The sequence below is a fragment of the Ursus arctos genome, unplaced genomic scaffold (genome assembly GCF_023065955.2).
Source record: "Ursus arctos isolate Adak ecotype North America unplaced genomic scaffold, UrsArc2.0 scaffold_15, whole genome shotgun sequence".
NCBI classification, from domain to species: Eukaryota; Metazoa; Chordata; class Mammalia; order Carnivora; family Ursidae; genus Ursus; species Ursus arctos.
In genome coordinates, this window is record NW_026622819.1 from 43730280 (window position 1) to 43752897 (window position 22618).

General features: G+C 39.5%; 1 protein-coding gene across 1 annotated transcript in view; it reads right to left on the reverse strand.

The window, feature by feature from the left end:
• The window catches only part of FAM114A2 (family with sequence similarity 114 member A2), a 35891-nt gene that overhangs the window by 11517 nt on the left and 1756 nt on the right, over nucleotides 1–22618 (reverse strand). The window contains exons 2-9 of the mRNA XM_026510834.4: nucleotides 19680–19924; nucleotides 19240–19339; nucleotides 18698–18790; nucleotides 11382–11473; nucleotides 10105–10239; nucleotides 9447–9605; nucleotides 8694–8817; nucleotides 4762–4841 (exon numbers count right to left, since the gene is read on the reverse strand). Coding sequence (XP_026366619.3) covers nucleotides 4762–4841; nucleotides 8694–8817; nucleotides 9447–9605; nucleotides 10105–10239; nucleotides 11382–11473; nucleotides 18698–18790; nucleotides 19240–19339; nucleotides 19680–19910 — 1014 coding nt within the window. The 5' untranslated portion in view covers nucleotides 19911–19924. The remainder of the gene's footprint in view (nucleotides 1–4761; nucleotides 4842–8693; nucleotides 8818–9446; nucleotides 9606–10104; nucleotides 10240–11381; nucleotides 11474–18697; nucleotides 18791–19239; nucleotides 19340–19679; nucleotides 19925–22618) is intronic.

Sequence of the window (22618 nt, forward strand, 5' to 3'; positions counted from 1 at the left end):
CTAGGTGCTGAGAATGCAGTGGCGACTAATATAAACCATGGTCCTGCTCTTCTTTACCCTAGAGCAGAAAGACAATTAACAAACAAACAAACAAATGAGTGAAGAAAATAAAATGGAGCGATGGAAAGTATGGACTGGATGAGAAGGCAGACTCGGCTTGGGTGGTCAGGAGGGGTCTCAAGGAGTGAAATTTGAACTGAAATCTGAAGGTTAAAAGGAGTCAGCCATGCAAATATTTAGACAACAAGAGTTGTAAGCAGAGGGAAATCAGGTGGGTGTACTGAAGGAACAGAAGGTAGACCAATATGGGAGAAGCATGGTAGAAGATGAGGATGGAGTGGTGAGATTTTGAGAGAAGAGAACAGTGGGAGATGAGGCTGGAAAGAATCCTAACAGATGACTAACAGTCTCAATAATATATGAAATGCTCTGCAATTCCTCTGAAGAGATAAAATGAGAGAAAAACCAGGGATTGATTTATCTCAGATTAAAATAAGAAAGAAAAATGGAGAGATAAGGCCACACAAAAGAAGAAAGCGGTATCATAAAAGTAGTATACTTGAAGGAGATATTTAAGTAGGCAGAGTACATACTCAAAATGACAGCTCTTGTAATAAATACATTAATTGAAGTCATCATGAACTACTGTGCCAACTCAAGGTAACTTATCATACCTTTTGAAAATCAGCAATGCTACCCACACCTCACACCCAGAATTCAGTCTGGAACTTCCCACTGGAAAGACCTAGAGATTTAGGAATTAAAAAGGACCTTTGAGCTTAGCTACTCCAACCACTTATTTTTTATTAGTTGGAAAAAAAATGAAGCCTAGAAAAGAAATGGGATTTGCCCACATCACATGTGTCAGAATAAGAATCAGAACTGTGTTCTCAGACTCCTGCTTCATTGCTTTTCCCCTATATGACACAGTCTCCCATATAAATCCTTGGGGGAAAATCAGGCCCTGACCTTTAACTATTCTACCTCTCATGACTCAAAACCCAAAATGTAAACAATATGAAGACTGCTTTCAGAGAATGACTAGTATTACCAAACAGCTAAGGGGTTACTTGCCTTTTTAAAATAACTTATTATTATGATCTCCTTGAGTACACAAATTCTGTCTTTTTCATTACTGTTTCCCTAGCACCTAGCAAAATAAAAGTTACTTGACATACATATATTTATCAAATACCTAAATGTATAATACATGGGGCTAGCTTCTATACCTAGGACCATCAGTGGTGATCACTTACTATGAGCCAGAGACTCCATAAAAGTTTTGTGTGTATTAACACATTAATTCTTCACAAGAACTCTACATCATCCCTAGCTCACAGCCAGAGGAACTGAGGCAGAGAGATTAAACAACTTGCTCAACTACAAAGTAAGAAGTAGTAAGTAGATCTGGGATTTTAAGGGCCAATAAAGCAAAGATCCAGTCTTGAAGAAATTTAAGATTTAGGATGGAAGGTGGGGCACCCAGGTGGCTCAGTTGGTTAAGCTTCTGACTCTTGATTTTGGCTCGGGTAATGATCTCAAGGTCGTGGGATCAGCCCTGTATCAAGCTCTGCATTCAGCAGGGAGTCTGCTTGAGATTCTCTCTCTCCCTCTGCGCCTCCCCTCTGTGCACAATCTCTTTCTCTCTCTCAAATAAATAAGTCTTAAAACAAAAAAAAAAAAGATTCAGGATGGGAGGTACACATTTAAAAAAACAAGTAAAAACAACTTATGATACATATATAGAAATACATACGCATAAGGTTAAGTGAATAAAGCAAAATGCTATTACATACACAGTATGTTAACTATTGTATAAGAAGAAAACATATCTGCTTATCTTTAAAATATATCTACTTATCTAAAAAAAGACACACAAGGAGGACATGCCAGAAAGCAAGAAAGTTTAATACCTAAAAGAGAAGGGAAAATGGAATGGATGGGAATTATACAGTTTTGACTTTCAGAAACATAACACTCCATATATTCGAAAATTAAATTAACATGGGGGAAAGCAAATAAATCATACATTCTTTCCATAGGTTGGTTTTACAGTAGCATGGGCAAAGCAATGAAACTATTTCAGATGCATTACAGAACTGAGGAAACAAGGACATGTGCTAATGTTGGGAGATGGGGTTCTTACTGTGGAAGAAGAGAGACACTAATGTGTCATGAAGAAAGGCAAGGCAAGAACCCTGTAGGGATGGACTGAAATTGGAGTTCCCAGGATGAATTCATGATCTCTAACTTATGTATGTGTGTACGTGTACAAATATAGGGATGTGTGTATCTGAGTACATTTCCTAGCTCTGCCCCCAGGGCCTAGAAGCAAAGACACCCCAGCAGTGAAGAGCACACCTACCACCCACATCTTAGCCTGTACTACTAAAAAGGAACTACGGCTCCTTGAAGAAATGGCTGATTGCAGGACTGGTGTATGGAAGGTACAAAGTGAGTCCATGATATCTTGTTATGACAGAAAATAAGGAAATACTCCAAACAATGATAAGGGCATGTCACAAAGGAGTCCGTTTGAAGGACAATCTGAATACCAAACTAATTAAAAACAGTAATGAATTACAAACCAAAGGAAAAAAACAGAAACCCATGAGATCATATTAAATAACAGATACTAAAGAAAGAAATAGGAGAAGGGAGAGCTCTTAACTATAGTAGAATGCCAAGAGCCAAATGATAATGTGGAACAAATCCTGGGGTTAAAACACATCATCCTTTTGCAACCATCACAGTAAACATTGATGCAGCAAGAATCATGGATAGATGCTCAATCTAGGAGGGAAATTATCATGAGGATCAGGATATTGGTTGGTCTTAAAATGTCTCCCCACAGAAAGTTTGTTAGTAACACAGGGAAAAAACTGTAACCATACAGTGAGAAATCAGGCAACACATCACAATAAGGGGAAGATGGACATCATGTGCCTTAGGTGTGATAGCCTGGGAAGGATATAACGTCGCTTATGAAGTGTCTTGCCTGGGAAGACATAATCTGACTTTAGCCATGAGAAAACACCAGACATACCCCAAATGAGGAATACTCTATTTTTATACAGGGGGAAAGGAGTTTGTATTTCTCATCATAAAAGACAAGGAAAAGTGAAGAACTACTCCAGATTAAAAGAGACTGAAAGTACATGACAACTAAACACAATTATGTACTGGCTCCAATGTTACAGGAAAAAATCTGATACAAAGGACATTGTTGGGCCAACTGCCAAAACCAGAATGTGAACAAGTGGACAACAGATTAAATAAAAATATGGTATCAGGGGCACCTGGGTGCCTCAGTCAGTTAAGCGTCTGCCTACAGCTCAGATCATGATCTCTGGGTCCTGGGATCGAGCCCTGGGTCAGGCTCCCTGCTCAGAGGGGAGTCTGCTCTCCCTCTCCCTCTGGCACTTCCCCTGCTCATGCTCTCGCTCTCTCGCTCTCTTGCTCTCTAATTAATAAAATCTTTAAAAAAATATATGGTGTCAATGTTAAGTTTACTGCAGGTGGTAACTACTGTGGTGACTTAAGGGAATATCCATATTTTTAGCAGGTACATATTAAAATATTTATGAGTAAGAGGCTATCATGTTTATAATTAATTCCCCAAAACAGTCCCAATAATCATCACAACATGCATGCGTGTATGTGTATGTGTGTGTGGTGCTGTATGGGGAAGAAGGGGACGAAGGGCAAAAGGAGGGGAAGGGATAGGACAGGGAATGAGAGAACAAATGCTCAAACATGAATGATTACATGTATGGAGTTAACTGTAACAACAGGTGTATCTGCATAAAAGATATATGAATATTATTTGCTCTCTCTGTGCAAGTTTTCTCTAAATTTGATATTATTTCCAGCTAAAAAAACACTATGATGATACAAGCTAGAAAGTGCTGAAGTCAAGTGCTACAGTTAAGGAAGAGGAGCTGCCTGGGAGTGATCCGAAAAACTTTCTTGGGGAATGCATCATTTTCACTGGGCATGCGACAGTGGGATAACAAATCAAGTATCGCATTCCTTACCCTGCGGTATGCAGGTGACTGTAATGGCCATCCTGGCCAGGCAGCAATGTGTGCCTGCCATTAACTGGTCCAGAGATATTTCCAGAGATTGGGAGAGGAGGATGAAGAGGCAGCAAGCAGCCCAAGACCCAGTGGACAGTGTCCCATGAGCTGGTACTGGCATATATGCTAACATGAGTACTGCTCTGAAAATAGACCCTCCCTACCCACTTTGACAAAGGCCTTCCGTGTTCCAAATGTGTGAAGATAGCTCAGACATCACCATCAAAGACCAAGGCCTAGGCCATGGGACTCTCATTTCCACATGCTAAATGGCCACTGGGCTCTGGGAAATAACCTCCATCCAGGTCCATAAGGGCCGGGGCCACGTTCCATCATCTTTGAATCACTCAGAGCCCTGAGAAGAGGGAGACCTCAATTGAGGCTAGCCCACTGGTCTCATGAAGGCTGGGGAGCACTGCCAACACTGTGACCTAATGTGAGCTTTCGGATAAGCAAGCATTCCAAATGAAAATAGGTGAGGATGGCAGAAGTATGGGCAGGCAGTGCAGATGTGAGATCTGCATGCTAACCTGTGAGAGCAGGAGGCAGGCAGAAGGTATGGAACTTGGAATATACCCCCAATTTGGTGACACCCTTGCCAGGAAGTTAGAATCTAATATTCTTTATCCACTAAATCAACACAAGTAAAAAAAATGAAAATCACCAAGAAGTAATAACTTACCCTGGCAAGTTTCTCAGGTTTGGAGGAGACATGCAGCTGGGAAAATAGCTCTGTTATCTCTTTGGTAAAGTCTTCATCCCCTAAAAAAAAAACACAAAAAACAGGGGTGCCTGGGTAGCTTAGTCGGTTAAGCATCTGCCTTGGGCGTGGGTCATGGTCCCAGGGTCCTGGGTTCAAGTCCTACATCAGGCTCCCTGCTCACTGGGGAGCCTACCTCTCTCTCTCCCTCTGCCTCTCTCCCAGCTTGTGCTCTCTCTCTCTCTCTCAAATAAATAAAATCTTTAAAAAAGAAAAAAAAGTACAACAAAACCCAAGTCCCATTGAAGACACTGCAGAAAGACTGACAGGGATGGGGATGGTGGGTGGTAAGGGGGAAGACAGGCATGGCAGGAGCAGCAGCACTAATGGTCACAGCAACAGCAGTGTAAATGAGCATGGTGCGTTAGTGCTTACAGAATCCTTCTACATATGCCAGTGATGTCTTCCAATGGGCTTGTAAAAAGTGCCATTATCCCATTTTAGAGATAAGGAAACTAGGGCTTAAAGGGGTTAATGTATTTCCCCAAAATCTCATAGAAAAGATTAGGAGTCAAACCTTGGTCTTCCCACCCCGGTCCAAATCCTGTGCTCTTTATATTATATTCCAGACGTAGGAATGAGAACTGGTGAAGGCACTAAGCAGGTACTATGTCTGTGCTTCCAAGAAAGTGGAATTTAAGTCAGGACATAAAAAGTGAGTACAACTTAGGAGAAAAGGAAGAGTCTCAGACAGTGAAAACAAGTAAAACATGCAGAGGTGAAAGAAAGCATGGCAACAAGTTTAATATGTTTGGGAGTGCCTTAATGTAAGGAGGAGAAGAGAGGTAAGAATGAAGCTAGAAAGTTAAGTAGGATCCAGGTAAAAAAGGGCCTTAAAAACCATGGTGAGGAATTCAAGCTTTTTATTGAGGGAGTGAGGAGACACTGAATGATTTTTAAAGAGAGACAGATATGTCCAATTTAAATTTTAGAAAGATCCACTTTGGCTCCTGAGTGGAGGATGAACTGAAATGGGAACAAAAAGGGGGGCAGGAAGGCTGAGGCAACAATCCAGGATTCAAGTAGGAAATAATGATGATGGATAACAAGAAAGGAAGAGGAAAAGGGATTCCAGAATGTTGGAAGCATGGTAAGAAAGCTGTTGGCTCAGAATGGGAGAAGATATTTGGAAATGACACTACAGATAAAAGGCTGGTATCCAAGATCTACAAAGAACTTCTCAAACTCAACACACGAGATACAAATAATCAAATCAAAAAATGGGCAGAAGATATGAACAGACACTTTTCCAAAGAAGACATACAAATGGCTAACAGACACATGAAAAAATGTTCAAAATCATTAGCTATCAGGGAAATTTAAATCAAAACCACACTGAGATACCACCTTATGCCAGTTAGAATAGCAAACATGGACAAGGCAAGAAACAACAAATGTTGGAGAGGATGTAGAGAAAGGGGAACCCTCTTACACTGTTGGTGGGAATGGAAATTGGTACAGCCACTTTGGAAAACAGTGTGGAGGTCCCTTAAAAAGTTAAAAATAGAGCTACCCTATGATCCAGCAACTGCACTACTGGGTATGTACCCCAAAGATACAGACGTAGTGAAGGGCCATATGCACCCCAATGTTCATAGCAGCATTGTCCACAATAACTAAATTGTGGAAGGAGCCAAGATGCCCTTCAACAGATGACTGGATTAAGAAGATGTGGTCCATATATACAATGGAATATTACTCAGCCATCAGAAAGAACAATCACCCAACATTTGCAGCAACATGGACGGGACTGGAGGAGATTATGCTAAGTGAAATAAGTCAAGCAGAGAAAGACAATTATCTTATGGCTTCACTCATTTATGGAACATAAGGAATAGCAGGGAGATCGGTAGAAGGAGGAAGGGAAGAATGAAGGGGGAGTAAACAGAAGGGGGAATGAACCACGAGAGACTATGGACTCTGGGAAACAAACTGAGGGTTTCAGAGGGGAGGGGGGTGGGGGTTTGGGCTAGGCTGGTGATGGGTATTAAGGAGGGCACGTATCGCATGGAGCACTGGGTGTTATACGCAAATAATGAATCATGGAACACTACATCAAAAACTAAGGATGTACTGTATGGTGACTAACATAATAAAAAATATTATTTAAGAAAAAAAAGAAAGCTGGTGGCTAAGAAGCCTAAGAGATGATGGGAAACACATAACGCTTATATATGAGAAACATACAGGCAAATAGGTGAGTCAATATAAAAAAAACACACACACACCCAAACAAATGGCAAGAAATCCTGTTTTCCTTTCTACTCATCTAAATCTTACTTAATTTCCTCATATCAAGACTTCTCTTAACTGTACAATGTAGGGAGAACTCTTGTATATAGAAATCTTCTAGCACTTACAATCTATACGAGTATTTCTTAGTCAACAGTTCATGGTTTACCAGGCAAATGATTACTTCTTCATACCTGTTTTCTCCCCAAAACCCTTAGAAAAAAAATTCCTTCTTCGTTCTTCTCTCTCCATTTGTTATCCCTTTCTCCTTCTCTCAAGGTGCTCAAGACAGAGAATTCAAATGGTTTGGTGATCTCCAGTATAATATGGTTTGGGAAAAGCTGATCTCCTAAATACTATAGCTGTAACCTGTGTATGTCCTCTTAGCAACTCCTAATCAAATCCTACTGCCTAAAAATCTAAAATCTAACAGGCATTTTGTTTTCCTACCAAAGCTTCTAAATTATTCGGGAGCAAGGGAGTATCTGAATCTATACTGGGATGCATGTACCCCAAAGGGTTCATAAAATAATCCAATGGAGTTCAGGAGGAAAAACAGAACTTTTATTTGTGTACATTTGTCTCATCCTTTAAAAACTTCTATTTTAGGGTATACTTTAGAATGCAAGTAATATACTATTATAGCGGTACATATATATAATTTTTAAGTATCAAATGTACATACATTAAGTCTAAGTACTCAAAAAAACTTTTACTGCTATGGGTTGATCAAAAAATGTTTGGAGATCCTGTCACGTACTCCCCACAGATCTAGGTATAAAAAGTAGTTGCTGTGCTCAGATAAAAGTGTGAGGATGAGGAACACCTGGGTGGCTGAGTCAACTGAGCATCTGCCCTTGGCTCAGGTCATGATCCCTGTGTCCTGGGATCGAGCCCCACATCGGGCTCCCTGCTTGGCGGGAAGCCTGCTTCTCCCTCTCACACTCCCCTTGCTTGTGTTCCCTTTCTAGCTGTCTCTCTCTGTCAAATAAATAAATAAATAAATAAATAAATAAATAAATAAAATCTTTAAAAAAAAAAGCTTAAGACTCAGTTGACCAGAAATTATGCTTTATGTAAACGACCTTGTTTCCTTATAATTTTGCGAAAATGAGTAGTTACTATACTTGCATTTTCAAGAGTATGCAGATACTAAGAATATGACATAAAAAAAAAAAAACTTCGGAAAATAAAAAAGACAAATTATCACCCACATTTTGAATAACTGCCACCCTACATGCCTGAATTCAAGATAAGGATAGGGATCACTGGAGTCAGAGAGGCACAGGAGCAGTATCTGGGGATATAAAAGCTCACAGGGATGACCAGCCAGACTGAGGCAGGAATCTAACAAGGGCAATTCTCTAACCAAAAAAGCAGGCCGTTTTTTGAGTTGCAAGGTAAGACCTAGAAAGTCACAAACAGTTTGGAGGCAGAAGGGAGGAGTGGGGCAAAAAGATATGCACTTAAGGCCAACTGCTCATTTCAATACCTAGTCAGGGACAAGGCAGCAAAAAGTAAAATCAGACTAGTGTAATTAGAAAATAATTTATTTCAAGGGCAATACACTGCATATAAACATGCTACATCCCTCCCACTCAAATACTGGATTTTCATATTACCTTTTTTCTCTTCTTCTTCTTCCTCACAGAACTCTGCTAGGGAAAATGCTTCCTTGAGTTGCTCCAATTCAAGTTTTAGAGTCCCTAATTCTTCTCCACTTAGAGAATTAAGAATAGATTTCACCTGAATGGATATAAAATAATAAGAAGTTGCGAGAGTACAAAAGAAAAAGAAAAACATTTTCAGATGGAGAAGAGGCTACAGACCAACTTAAAATAAAAATTATGAGCTCACCAGCCAATACAAACTATTCTTTAAGAAACTTAATATAAGAGGCTAGTCATTACAGAAAGATAGGGAGAATTTATACTTAAGAAAAAAAAATTAAAAGCCAGAAACATCCTGAAATTATTAGTGCTTAACAATGGCTAAGAAATTAGGGGGAAGTTAAAGAGTCTTGAATCAATTAAAAAATAAGAGGTAATTGTATTCAAATTGGCAGCTTAAGCCTGAGAGACTACCAAAAAAAAAAAAAAAAAAAAAAAAGGCCAAGGCAAAATACAGATGTATTATTAAGACCGCTTGGTTAACTTGTCCTTTTCTACTTAAATTAAAATAAATAACACCTGACTCTTTCTATTTCCTGCAATTAGTTCAAACATTAGTTTATTTGTCTTGGTATAGTATTTTCAAAGAGTCTCAAGCCTCCGTGTGAAATATATTTCATCTTCCAACTGTACAAACAGAGAAGAAACTATGCAGCACTCCTTTGCTTGGAGACCATCCATTTGAAATTGTTTGTTTGGAATTACCTTTATTTCACTTTCTCGGGAAAGCATCTCCAGAGCTTCCAGATGTGAGAGGCCTTGAAATTCATCAAAGAGGAGCCCATAATGAGTTTTCTTGTCTGTTTCCAAGGCAACATCATTGGAGGTCCACAGCTCTTCTTTCTCCTTTGCCTCTCGTAAAACCTGAAAAAAAGGTGGAGGCTTACCCTGAAACAAGTAATGAGAGCTCAAGGGTGAGTTCTGATAGCTGAAGGAAGCAAAGCTAAGATGGTAACAGGACAGAGCACTGCCCTTTCATTCCTGGCACTGCAATTCGAAGCTGATAGGCTAAGGAGCTGCTGGGAAAAAATGGTCACACATAATTCGATTCTGGACAGGGTAAATAACACCCAAGGAACCAGGTGGAAAGTGCTTTAAACATTAATGTACTCAACAACTATGAAAGGGCTTGTCACCTTCTACTGCACTGACAGGAGGCTCCTACAGAAAAGAAAGAGGAGGAGAAAAAGAACTGGGCATTTTTCTTAATATCAGAGCTCTCACCAGCTACCCCCCACCCCAAAAAAGCCTTAATAAAAATATCATTGAAAAGTTTTCAAAAGGCATTATTAACAAGATCTACTACAGGAAAAAATACAGATCAAAACAGAAACATGAAGTAAATGGGTAGAGACAACAGTACCTGAGACAATGTAGAATTTCGGTTCATCAGACCCTTGGTTCTTTTAAATCCAGGATCCCCTTCTGCTATTACATCCATTGTCTTTTTCCCAATGAATTCTAAGGCATCCAAACCCCCACTGATCACGCTCTTTCCCTAGGAAACACATGCAACTTCATTACAGTGATACTGAAAAAAGACATCTGCATGTTTTGATTATATAAACTAGTGGCTAACAAATACCAAGCACTGGCAAGAATGTGGAGCACCTAAAACAATCATCCATTGCTTGTGGGAATGTAAACAGGTTTAAACACTCTGTAGAACTGTATGTCAGTATCTACTACAGCTGACCACATGAATATCCTATGACCCAGCAACTCTACACATGGTTGCATACTCAACAGAAATGTGTACAGAGGCTCATCAAAAGACATACAAAATGTTCATGGCAGTACTATTTGTAAAAGCTAAAAACTGGAAACAACCCCAGTAATCATTAACCATGGAATAAATAAGTGCTACATAGTCACATAATGGAATACGGCAAAGAAAATGGAATACACCACACAGACTACAAGATGGAGAAATCATACAAACATAATGTTGAGTGAAAGAAGCCAAATACAATCAGGTACATACTGTATGATTCCGTTTACGTCAAGTTTAAAAGTAGGCAAAATTAATCTATAATGGCAGAGGTCAGGATTGTGGTTATCTTGATGGCAAAAGGAAGAAGCGCAGAGGGCTGGGAGAGGGTACAGGTGGAAAACCTATGATATACCATCATATTGGCTTCTTAGTCTGAGTGTGTTCACATTGTAAAAATTCAAACTGAATACTTATGATTTCACTTTTCTATATATATGTTTTACTTCAAGAAGTTAAAATTAATAAGTGCTAGTTATCTATCCTCATTAGGAAAGACATAAAGTTTCCTATAAAATCCTTTTAAAAAATGTTTCTAATCATCTATAGTTATGCAATTATGAGAAAAATATTTTTGTAAAGTAGGGACATTTTCTAGGGCCACCAAACTCAGAATTCATAGTCCATAAAATATTATGTACATTGCCTCTCTGTTACTCTTCATCTTCTGCTTCCTACTTCTTTAAAGAAAGTTTTCAAGTAGCTCTCACTCTACCCTTAGGATCAGAGTGATTGATCTTTGGCAATCTGGACTCCCATAACAGTAATCAATCCTCGCAGCTTTTCAAGAAAAAGAGGGAGAAAGAGATCTAAAAAAAAAAGCCCACTATATTCACAGACGGGTACAGTCCATCATGCATTTTACTCACTGTGGTCTGAACAGCAGTAGAGATGGTTGAAAATACACCAAATGGCCCAGTCAATGGGGAGGAGTTTGCATTCTCTTTGGCATTTGTCTCTCCTACAGGAGGAAGGGGATGAAGCAATGGTCCATAAATAGTTTTGCTTTATCAGCATCTATGTGAAATTTTAAAAATTAGACCCTGCTTCCTATACATAGAGTAGCCTTAGCCCTTTTTATTTTATTATTTTAAACTATTTACATATTTTTAAATGAAAACATAGCTTTTTTCATTTTCATTTCAAAAACAAAATCCAGTCGTTTTAATAAACTACTGATATATGTAACAATACATTATATACTGTATGATTCCATGTATATGATCTTCTGCACAAAGTCAAACCTTAGGCAGAAAATAGATTAGCAGTTCCCAAAAACTGAGAGTAAGTGATGGGAGTGACCACAAAGGGGTATGAGAAGTCTTTCGGGGGGTGATGAAAATATTCTTATATTTTGATTATCTATACACATATAGGAAATATTCAATACTGTATAATCACAATGGACTGTGATTATACTGTGTAAACAGGATTGTATGTTCATTGAAACCATAAACTGGTCGGAGTTAAGATGGCGGAGGAGTAGGGGACCCCTTTTTCAGCCGGTCCCCTGAGTCAAGCTGGATAGGTACCCAACCAGCCTGAACATCCACGGAATCAGCCTGAGACGCAGGAAGATACATCTGGATCTCTACAAGTGAACATCTCCAGCGCTGAGTATCGAGGTACGAAGCGGGGAGCCGTGAAACCGTGCACAGATATCGGAAGATAAACGGAAGGGGTAGGGAGCCGCCGTGTTTGGGCGCCGGGAAGCTGGTAGCCACCTGCACGGGGGAGCGGGCGGACTCGTGGACCTGCACCCGCGAGAGAGCAGACTTGAGACCGTGAGCTGGGAACGCACGCCACCAGACTGAGGGCCAGAGCTTCGGAGCGTGCGCGGGCGGGGGGGGGGGGGGGCTGGCGGTATTAGAAACACAAAGGACAGAGATGCGCCGGCCCTGGAAGTGAGGGCTGGGACGCTGGGTGTGGGGCACACATCCTGGAACACTGCAGGGTTGAGCAGCACCAACAGTAACAGAGTTAAAGTGGCCAGAACATCGGTGGAGAACGATCTGCAATCCCTCTGTTCTGAGACAGAGGCTAAGATTCGGCCACTGCTGCTTTGACTCTCAGAAGAGGCACATCAAACCGCCAGGGAAAGCCACCACAGTACAAAAGCCTGGAAACACCGGCTCACAGTGTGCCCATCCCCATCCCCCCTCGCAGGGGACAGGGAGACTCTACCCAAACAGGGTTGCCTGAGTATCGGCGTGACAGGCCCCTCCCCCAGAAGGCAGGCTGAAAAATCAAGAAGCCCACATCCCTAAGATCCCTATAAAACAAGGGCGCACGGCCTGGGTCCCGGTCAATAATTTGGGCTCTGGACAACCCCGCAACCTCTCTTCATCAGAATGACGAGAAGGACAATTCCCCCCCAGCAAAGAAAAGACAATGAGTCTCAGGCCTCTGCCACAGAACTAATGGATATGGATATAACCAAATTATCAGAAATGGAATTCAGAGTAACAATGGTCAAGATGATGTGCAGACTTGAAAAAAGTATTAACGAAAATGTTAATGAGAATACAGAATCTCTAAGGATGGAAATGAGAGCGAATTTGGCAGAAATTAAAAATTCTATGAGCCAAATGCAGTCAAAACTAGAGGCTCCGACGGCCAGGGTCAATGAGGCAGAAGAACGAATCGGCGAATTGGAGGATGGGTTAGTAGAAGAAAAAACTAAAATAGAATCTGGGCTCAAAAAAATCCACGCACAGGAATGTAGGTTACGGGAGATTACTGACTCAATGAAATGTTCCAATGTCAGAATCATCAGCATCCCAGAGCGGGTGGAGAAAAACAGAGGTCTAGAAGAGATATTTGAACAAATTGTAGCTGAAAACTTCCCTAATCTAGCAAGGGAAACAAACATTTGTGTCCAAGAGGCAGAGAGGACCTCTCCCAAGCTCAACCACGACAAACTTACACCACGTCACGTCATAGTGCATTTCGCAAATATTAGATGCAAGGATACAGTATTGAAAGCAGCCAGGGCAAAGAAATTCCTCACGTACCAAGGCAGAGGTATCAGAATTACGTCAGACCTGTCTACACAGACCTGGAATGAGAGAAAGGGTTGGGGGGGGGGGCATTCTTAAAGCTCTTTCAGAGAAAAACATGCAGCCAAGGATCCTCTATCCAGCAAGGCTGTCATTCAGAATTGATGGAGAAATAAAGACTTTCCAGAATCGCCAGTCATTGATCAATTTCATAACCACGAAACCAGCCCTACAGGAGATTTTAAGGGGGGTTCTATAAAAGTAAAAAGGCCCCAAGTTGATACAGAACAGAAAGTCACAATCGATAGAAACAAAGACTTTGCTGGCAACATGGCATTATTAAAATCATATCTCTCAATAATCAGTCTCAATGTAAATGGCCTAAATGCTCCCATAAATGCCACAGGGTTGCAGACTGGATAGTAAGACATGACCCATCCATTTGCTGTCTACAAGAGACTCATTTTGAACCTAAAGATACATTCAGACTGAAAGTAAAGGGATGGAATACCATCTTTCACGCCAATGGACCTCAAAAGAAAGCTGGGGTAGCAATTCTCATATCAGACAGATTGGATTTTAAGGAAAAGACTACAGTTAGGGACACAGAAGGGCACTATATTATTCTTAAAGGATGTATCCAACAAGTGGATATGACAATTATAAATATATATGCCCCCAACAGGGGAGCAGCAAGATACACAAGCCAACTCTTAACCAGAATAAAGAGACCTATAGATAAAAATACATTAATAGTAGGGGACCTCACCACTCCACTATCAGCAATAGACAGAGCATCAGAGCAGAAAACCAACATAGAAACAAGAGCTTTGAATACCATACTCGACGAGTTGGACCTCATAGATATATATAGAACACTACACCCCAGAACCAAAGAATACTCATTCTATTCTAATGCCCATGGAACATTCTCAAGAATAGACCATGTTCTGGGACACAAAACAGGTCTCAACCGATACCAAAAGACTGAAATTATCCCCTGCATATTCTCAGACCACAACGCTCTGAAATTGGAACTCAACCACAAGGAAAAATTTGGAAGAAACACAAACACTTGGAGACTAAGAACCATCCTGCTCAGGAATGACTCGATAAACCAGGAAATCAAAAATCAATTTCAACAATTCATGGAGACCAATGAGAATGAAAACACAACGGTCCAAAAGCTATGGGATACTGCAAAGGCAGTCCTAAGGGGGAAATACATAGCCATCCAAGCCTCACTCAAAAGAATAGAAAAATCTAAAATGCAGTTTTTATATTCTCACCTCAAGAAGCTGGAACAGCAACAGAGGGACAGGCCTAATCCACTCACGAGGAAGCAGTTGACCAAGATTAGAGCAGAAATCAATGAACTAGAAACCAGAAGTACAGTAGAGCAGATCAACAGGACTAGAAGCTGGTTCTTTGAGAGAATCAATAAAATTGACAAACCGTTGGCAAGACTTATCCAAAAGAATAGAGAAAGGACCCAAATTAATAAAATTATGAATAAAAAAGGAGAGGTCACAACCAACAACAATGAAATTGGAAGGATTATTAGAAACTTTTATCAACAGCTATATGCCAATAAATTATGCAATCTGGAAAAGATGGAGGCCTTCCTGGAAACCTATAAACTACCAAGACTGAAACAGGAAGTAATTGATTTTTTAAACAGGCCAATTAATTATGAAGAGATTGAGTCAGTGATAAACAACCTTCCAAATAACAAAACTCCAGGCCCAGACGTTTTTCCTGGGGAATTCTACCAAACATTCAAAGAAGAAATAATACCTATTCTCCTAAAGCTATTTCAAAAAATAGAAACAGAAGGAAAGCTATCAAACTCATTCTATGAGGCCAATGTTACCTTGATCCCCAAACCAGGCAAAGACCCCATCAAAAAGGAGAATTACAGACCGATTTCCCTAATGAATATGGACACCAAAATCCTCACCAAGATCCTAGCTAATAGAATCCAACAGTACATTAAAAGGATTATCCATCATGACCAAGTGGGATTCATACCTGGGATGCAAGCGTGGTTCGACATTTGCAAATCGATCAGCGTGATACATCATATCAACAAGAAAAGACTCAGGAACCATATGATCCGCTCAATTGATGCAGAAAAAGCATTTGACAAAATACAACATCCTTTCCTGATTAAAACCCTTCAGAACGTAGGAATAGAGGGTACATTTCTCAATCTCATAAAAGCCATCTATGAAAAGCCTACAGCAAATATTATTCTCAATGGGGAAAAGCTGGAAGCCTTTCCCTTAAGATCAGGAACACGACAAGGATGCCCACTCTCGCCACTATTATTCAACATAGTACTAGAAGTCCTTGCAACAGCAATCAGACAACAAAAAGGAATAAAAGGTATCCAAATCGGCAAAGAAGTCAAAATGTCTCTCTTCGCAGATGACATGATACTCCATATGGAAAACCCAAAAGAATCCACTCCCAAACTATCAGAAGTTATAGAGCAATTCAGTAATGTGGCGGGATACAAAATCAATGCTCAGAAATCAGTTGCATTTCTATACACAAATAACGAGACTGAAGAAAGAGAAATTAGGGAATCCATCCCATTTACAATAGCACCAAAAACCATACGTTACCTTGGAATTAACTTAACCAGAGACGTAAAGGATCTATATTCTAGAAACTATAAATCACTCTTGAAAGACATTGAGGAAGACACAAAGAGATGGAAAAATATTCCATGCTCATGGATCAGAAGAATTAACATAGTTAAAATGTCCATGCTACCCAGAGCAATCTACACTTTCGATGCTATCCCGATCAAAATACCAATGACATTTTTCAAAGAACTGGAACAAATAGTCCTTAAATTTGTATGGAACCAGAAAAGGCCCCGAATCTCCAAGGAACTGTTGAAAAGGAAAAACAAAGCTCGGGGCATCACAATGCCGGATTTCGAGCTGTACTACAAAGCTGTGATCACAAAGACAGCATGGTACTGGCACAAAAACAGACACATAGACCAATGGAACAGAATAGAGAACCCAGAAATGGACCCTCGCCTCTTTGGGCAACTAATCTTTAATAAAGCAGGAAAAAACAGCCGGTGGAAAAAAGACAGTCTCTTCAATAAATGGTGCTGGGAAAATTGGACAGCTACATGCAAAAGAATGAAACTTGACCACTCTCTCACACCATACACAAAAATAAACTCCAAATGGATGAAAGACCTCGATGTGAAACAGGAATCCATCAAAATCCTAGAGGAGAACATAGGCAGCAACCTCTACGACATCGGCCAAAGCAACCTTTTTCATGACACATCTCCAAAGGCAAGAGAAACAAAAGATAAATTGAACTTGTGGGACTTCATCAAGATAAAAAGCTTCTGCACAGCCAAGGAAACAGTCAAAAAAACTAAGAGGCAGCCCACGGAATGGGAGAAGATATTTGCAAATGGTGCTACAGATAAAAGACTGGTATCCAAGATCTACAAAGAACTTCTCAATACGCGAGAAACAAATAAACAAATCATAAAATGGGCAGAAGATATGAACAGACACTTTTCCAATGATGACATACAAATGGCTGACACATTAAAAAATGTTCAAAATCTCTAGCCATCAGGGAAATTCAAATCAAAACCACACTAAGATACCACCTTATGCCAGTTAGAATGGCAAAAATTGACAAGGCAAGAAACAACAATTGCTGGAGAGGATGTGGAGAAAGGGGATCCCTCCTACATTGTTGGTGGGAATGCAAGTTGGTACAGACACTCTGGAAAACAGTGTGGAGGTCCCTTAAAAAGTTAAAAATTGAGCTACCCTATGACCCAGCCATTGCACTACTGGGTATTTACCCCAAAGATACAGACGTAGTGAAGAGAAGGGCCGTATGCACCCCAATGTTCATAGCAGCAATGTCCACAATAGCCAAATAATGGAAGGAACTGAGATGTCCTTCAACAGATGAATGGATTAAAAAGTTGTGGTCCATATATACAATGGAATATTACTCAGCTATCAGAAAGAACGAGTTCTCAACATTTGCTGCAACATGGACGGCACTGGAGGAGATAATGCTAAGTGAAATAAGTCAAGCAGAGAAAGACAATTATCATATGATTTCTCTCATCTATGGAACATAAGAACTAGGAAGATCGGTAGAGGAAGAAAGGGATAAAGAAAGGGGGGTAATCAGAAGGGGGAATGAAGCATGAGAGACTATGGACTATGAGAGACAAACTGGGGGCCTCAGAGGGGAAGGGGGTGGGGGAATGGGATAGACTGGTGATGGGTAGTAAGGAGGGCACATATTGCATGGTGCACTGGGTATTATACGCAACTAATGAATCATCGAACTTTACATCGGAAACCGGGGATGTACTGTATGGTGACTAACATAATATAATAAAAAAACATTAAAAAAAAAAAAAAAACACATAACTGTATACCTAAAAAGAGTAAGCTTTCCTGTATGTAAATTATACATTTACATATAATTTATAATTAATTATACATATAAATTATAAAAGCAATAAATCTGAGTTTTTAAAATATGGCCCATTTTAAATTTTATCCTAGAAAATTATGCTTATTTGAGAAAAAAAAATGAGACAATCAAAGAGAAACAAGAGTGGGAGACAATAAAGCCCCTAAGAGATGGAGAAAAGCAAAATCAGGGCCTGAAAAGCTTCCTGTTTTCTGGTCCCAGGCCATCTTGATCCCTGGTTATAATTCTGTCTTTTGTGGCTTAAGTGAGAGTACAGTGATCAAAGCAGGTATCCAAAATTAAATTTCACCCTCATAAAAATCCAAAGACAAAAAAACAAACCCCCAAAACTAAACATGTTAAAATTTTTTTGTGTGTCACAACGGAGTCAAACTCAGCTAATTCTTCTTGGGCTCTTACTCATTTGTGCCAAACACAATGCTGAGCAATTCTTATATTCTACATTCACGACCTTATTTAATGTTTGTAAGAGTCCTGTGACATAGATTACCCCACTTCGTAGATGACTAAAGTGGCTAAAAGACACAGACCTCTGGTAGTCAAAGATTCCAAACTCCTTTCTCACCAGTCCCCTGATGCCCTGAATATTAGACACTCATTAAATATATACTGAAAAATGAGCTCAACTGTTTCATTTTGACCCATAATTCTAGGTCTTAATGTTTCCACATACTGACCTGTTGCATACTGAACTTCGGTTGAAATTTCACTGGGACTAGGAATTCCAAGAGAAGTCTCTGCCTTCTCAATGACATTTGAAATACCCTGTCCTAAGGAGAAAAATGGTAACATTTTTACATTTGAATACTACTATCAGTCACCAAAACTGAAGAAATAAACCAAAAACAATCCTGCAGATTTTTAAAATCACTATGGTCACAGACATGTTATTCTGACCTATACATACCTAATGTTTGGGAGTGTAATCTTACCAAAAAGCAAAACAAACAAAAAAACCCAACAAACTTGATTTACCACCACACAATAGTTTTGTATTAACAATTTCTGGTTAATGAGAAAACGAGAAACTCTAATAAGAAATGCTAATGAGAAAATGCTGCAAACTCTAGGTGTACTATAAATCAGCCCATCATTCCTAATGAATTCTCCAACTATAAAGCCCTTAAGTAAATATGGAAGAATTATTAACAAAGTCATTTTTAACACAGATCTATAGCAACATACACACAAAAATTAATGAAATGACGGATGATCTTACCTACTGTAGCTACTGTAGCTGAGGCTGAAGAGAGTAAGGACTTGCCCCAGCTGCCCCAATATCCCCATCCAGTTTGAGGTACATCTTTGGAAACAGTCTCCTATTCTTCCCAGTAGGCAGAAAAACAAAAGGCAAAAGAAAAGGGAAAAAGGAGAGAATAAGAGAGCGTATAGACAAGGTATCTAATTATTAGCCCAAAGTACAGGTAGAGAAATACACATCATTAAGCTAAAGATTGTATTGCTTCACTGACAGATGTTATGTCACCTGCATTTAAGCACCATGTAGCAGAGGCAACTACTCATAAAGTCATTCATAAAACTGAGAAAAAAATTTTACAGCTTTTAAAAAAAAGAAATAGATACAATCTTAAATTGGTTTTGGTTCCAAATTCCTTTTAACCCTAACTTTTAATCCCAGTGTTTTAATAGATACTCTACTTTGCCTGCAGCCTGTGATGCCTGAACAGGGAGAACTTCTGAAGTCTCAAGGTCACTGGAAGGTTTGGACTCTGGTCTTTTCCGAGTGATAGCTACAGGTTCTGGTTTATTCTCCAGCTTGGCACTTTGATCAACAGACTCAGAATTCTTGGCTGGCTCACAGTTCCCATCTTCAAGGGTGGAGGTTACTTCAGTTATCACTGGAGTCTCAATACCATCTTTCTCTGACATGATTAGATCATTGCCTGGTAAAATAAAAGTCAAAGAAAAAAATTAATCTTATAGGCTTTATTGGTGTAAGTTATTTGTTTAAGCTTTTTGAGATTATCATAGTCACATGCAGGTATAAGAAATACAGACAGATCTGTATATCTTCCACCCAGTTTCCTCCAATGGCAACAACTTATGTAACCACAGTATAATATGACAACCAGAAAACTGATACAACCCACTGACCATCTTCAGATTTCATCAGTTTTACAGGCACTCACATATGGGTATTTAGTTATATGAAATTTTATCATATGTAAAGACTTGTGTGACCATCACCACAGTCAGGATACAGAACAGTTCAATCACAGGGATCCCTTGTGTTGTCCTTTTCCAGTCACATCCCCCACCCAACCCCCAACCACCAACCCACAGCAACCACTAATCTGTTCTCCATTTCTATACAAGATGTTATATAAATGGATTCATACAATATGTGACTTTTGAGATCAACTGTTTTCACTCAGCATAAGTCCCTCAAGATCCATCGTAGTTGTTTTATCAATAGTTTCTTCCTTTTGGCTGAGCTGTGTTCCTTGGTATGGATATATTTCAGTTTGTTTTACCATTTATGCATTGAAGGATATCTGGATTATTCCCAGTTTGGGGCTATTACAAATAAAATGGCTATGAACATTAATGTACAGGTTTTTGTGGGAACATAGCTTTCATTTCCCTGAAATAAATGACCAAGAGTGCAACTTCTGGATCATGTTAAATACTTGTTCAGTTTTATAAGAACTGCCACTCTTTCCATTTCACATTACCATCAGTGATGTATGAGTGATCACGTTTCTTAGCATTCTCACCAGCATTTGGTGGGTTTTTTTTTTTTCTTTCGAGCCATTCTGACAGGTGTGTAATAATAATCTCACTGTGGCTTTAAGCTGTATTTTTATAATGGCTAATGATTTTGAACATCTTCTCATATGCTTATTTGCCATCTGTATATCCCCTTCAGTGAAATACCTATTTGTACCTTTTGCTCATTTTCTTTGTTGTTGTTGTTGTTTTGTTGTTTACATTTTGAGAGCTCTTTATATATTCTAGATTCAAGTCCTTTGTCAGATATGTGGTTTGCAAATATTTTATCCCAGCCTGTAGCTTATCTTTTCACCTTCTTCACAGGGTCTTTCACAGAGCAAAAGTTTTTCATTTCAATGAGGTCCAATTTATCAATTTTTCTTCTTATTGACTATCATTAAAAAATCTTAGTCATTATTTCTACCTCAATTTATAAATTAAATTATAAAATTTAAGCCATCAGATAGAATCTAAATCAAACCAGCTTTTGAGTAGCAATGTTAACCAATTCAGTCCCTTCCATAAGTACAGCTCTTCAGCAATTAAAGCCAATTAAAGCCAAGATACCACTGGTGTTTTTACAAGAAGCAGATGCTGGTTTCCAAGATAACCAAGTAGAGGAGAAATAAAGATAACCAGAGGAGAAATAAATGTATATATACCAAAGCCTTATGTATATAAGCATTTATTTTATACCAATATTTACCAAGTGCAGAATTAGACCCAATCCAAGCCATCAAATGTTTCCAATGTACAGAAGAGAAAGACATATTAAGAATCAAGGCAGCTTGGCAGGTGCACCGGGGTAGCTCAGTCAGTTAAGCATCTGACTCTTGACATCCACTCAAGTCATGATCTCAGGGTTGTGAGAGCAAGCCCCGCATCAGACTCCATGCTGGGTGTGGAGCCTGCTTAGGATTCTCTCTCTCCCACTCCCACCCCTGCCTCTCCCTCTCCCCACTCCATATAAAAAAAAGGGGGGGGCGCGCCTGGGTGGCACAGCAGTTGAGCGTCTGCCTTCGGCTCAGGGCGTGATCCCGGCCTTATGGGATCGAGCCCCACATCAGGCTCTTCCGCTATGAGTCTGCTTCTTCCTCTCCCACTCCCCCTGCTTGTGTTCCCTCTCTCGCTGGCTGTCTCTATCTCTGTCGAATAAATAAACAAAATCTTTAAAAAAAAAGATCTAAGGCACCTTGGAAACAGCACTGTAAGTGAGGTATATATAAAATGCTGAAAGAACAGAGAAGAAAAAGTCTGCTGGAATCAGAGAATATGATTCATGCACAAAGCATCTGAAATAAGCATAGAATAGTGGCCGCAAACTGAGAACGTGACTACTAAATTCAGCCTTTAAATGTTATTTGGCCTGCACAGTGTTTAAACTTTTATATTAATTGCTAACATTTAAAAATCAGACTTCATACATGAATACAGATTTTCAACTTCTCTAGTAAAGTTGAAATATCTGGTAACATGGGCCCACTTTTAACATGGTAAAAATTAGCTCAAACCAGAGTTGGTGGGCCTTTTTAGACAGGATAATGTTTTCTAGTTCTCCACAATCTCCACCTAAATCTACTTGACTCATTTTTTACCTGATTAGCCCCTGTATACATTTGAGCTTGCAACACCAGCCTTAAAGGGCACTTGGGATTTGACAGGTAAAGGTGCCAATGAGAAAATGCAAAGGTGTGGAAACAACACATGGGAAGAAGTGTGAATGGAATGGACAGACATGGAATATCTACAAATAACAGTAATTAATATAGCAGAGAGAATGATGAAAAGGCAAAAGGCTAGAAAGGTAGATTTACAGAACACCATGGAACCTAGATCATATGGGTGTATGACATACATACATTATA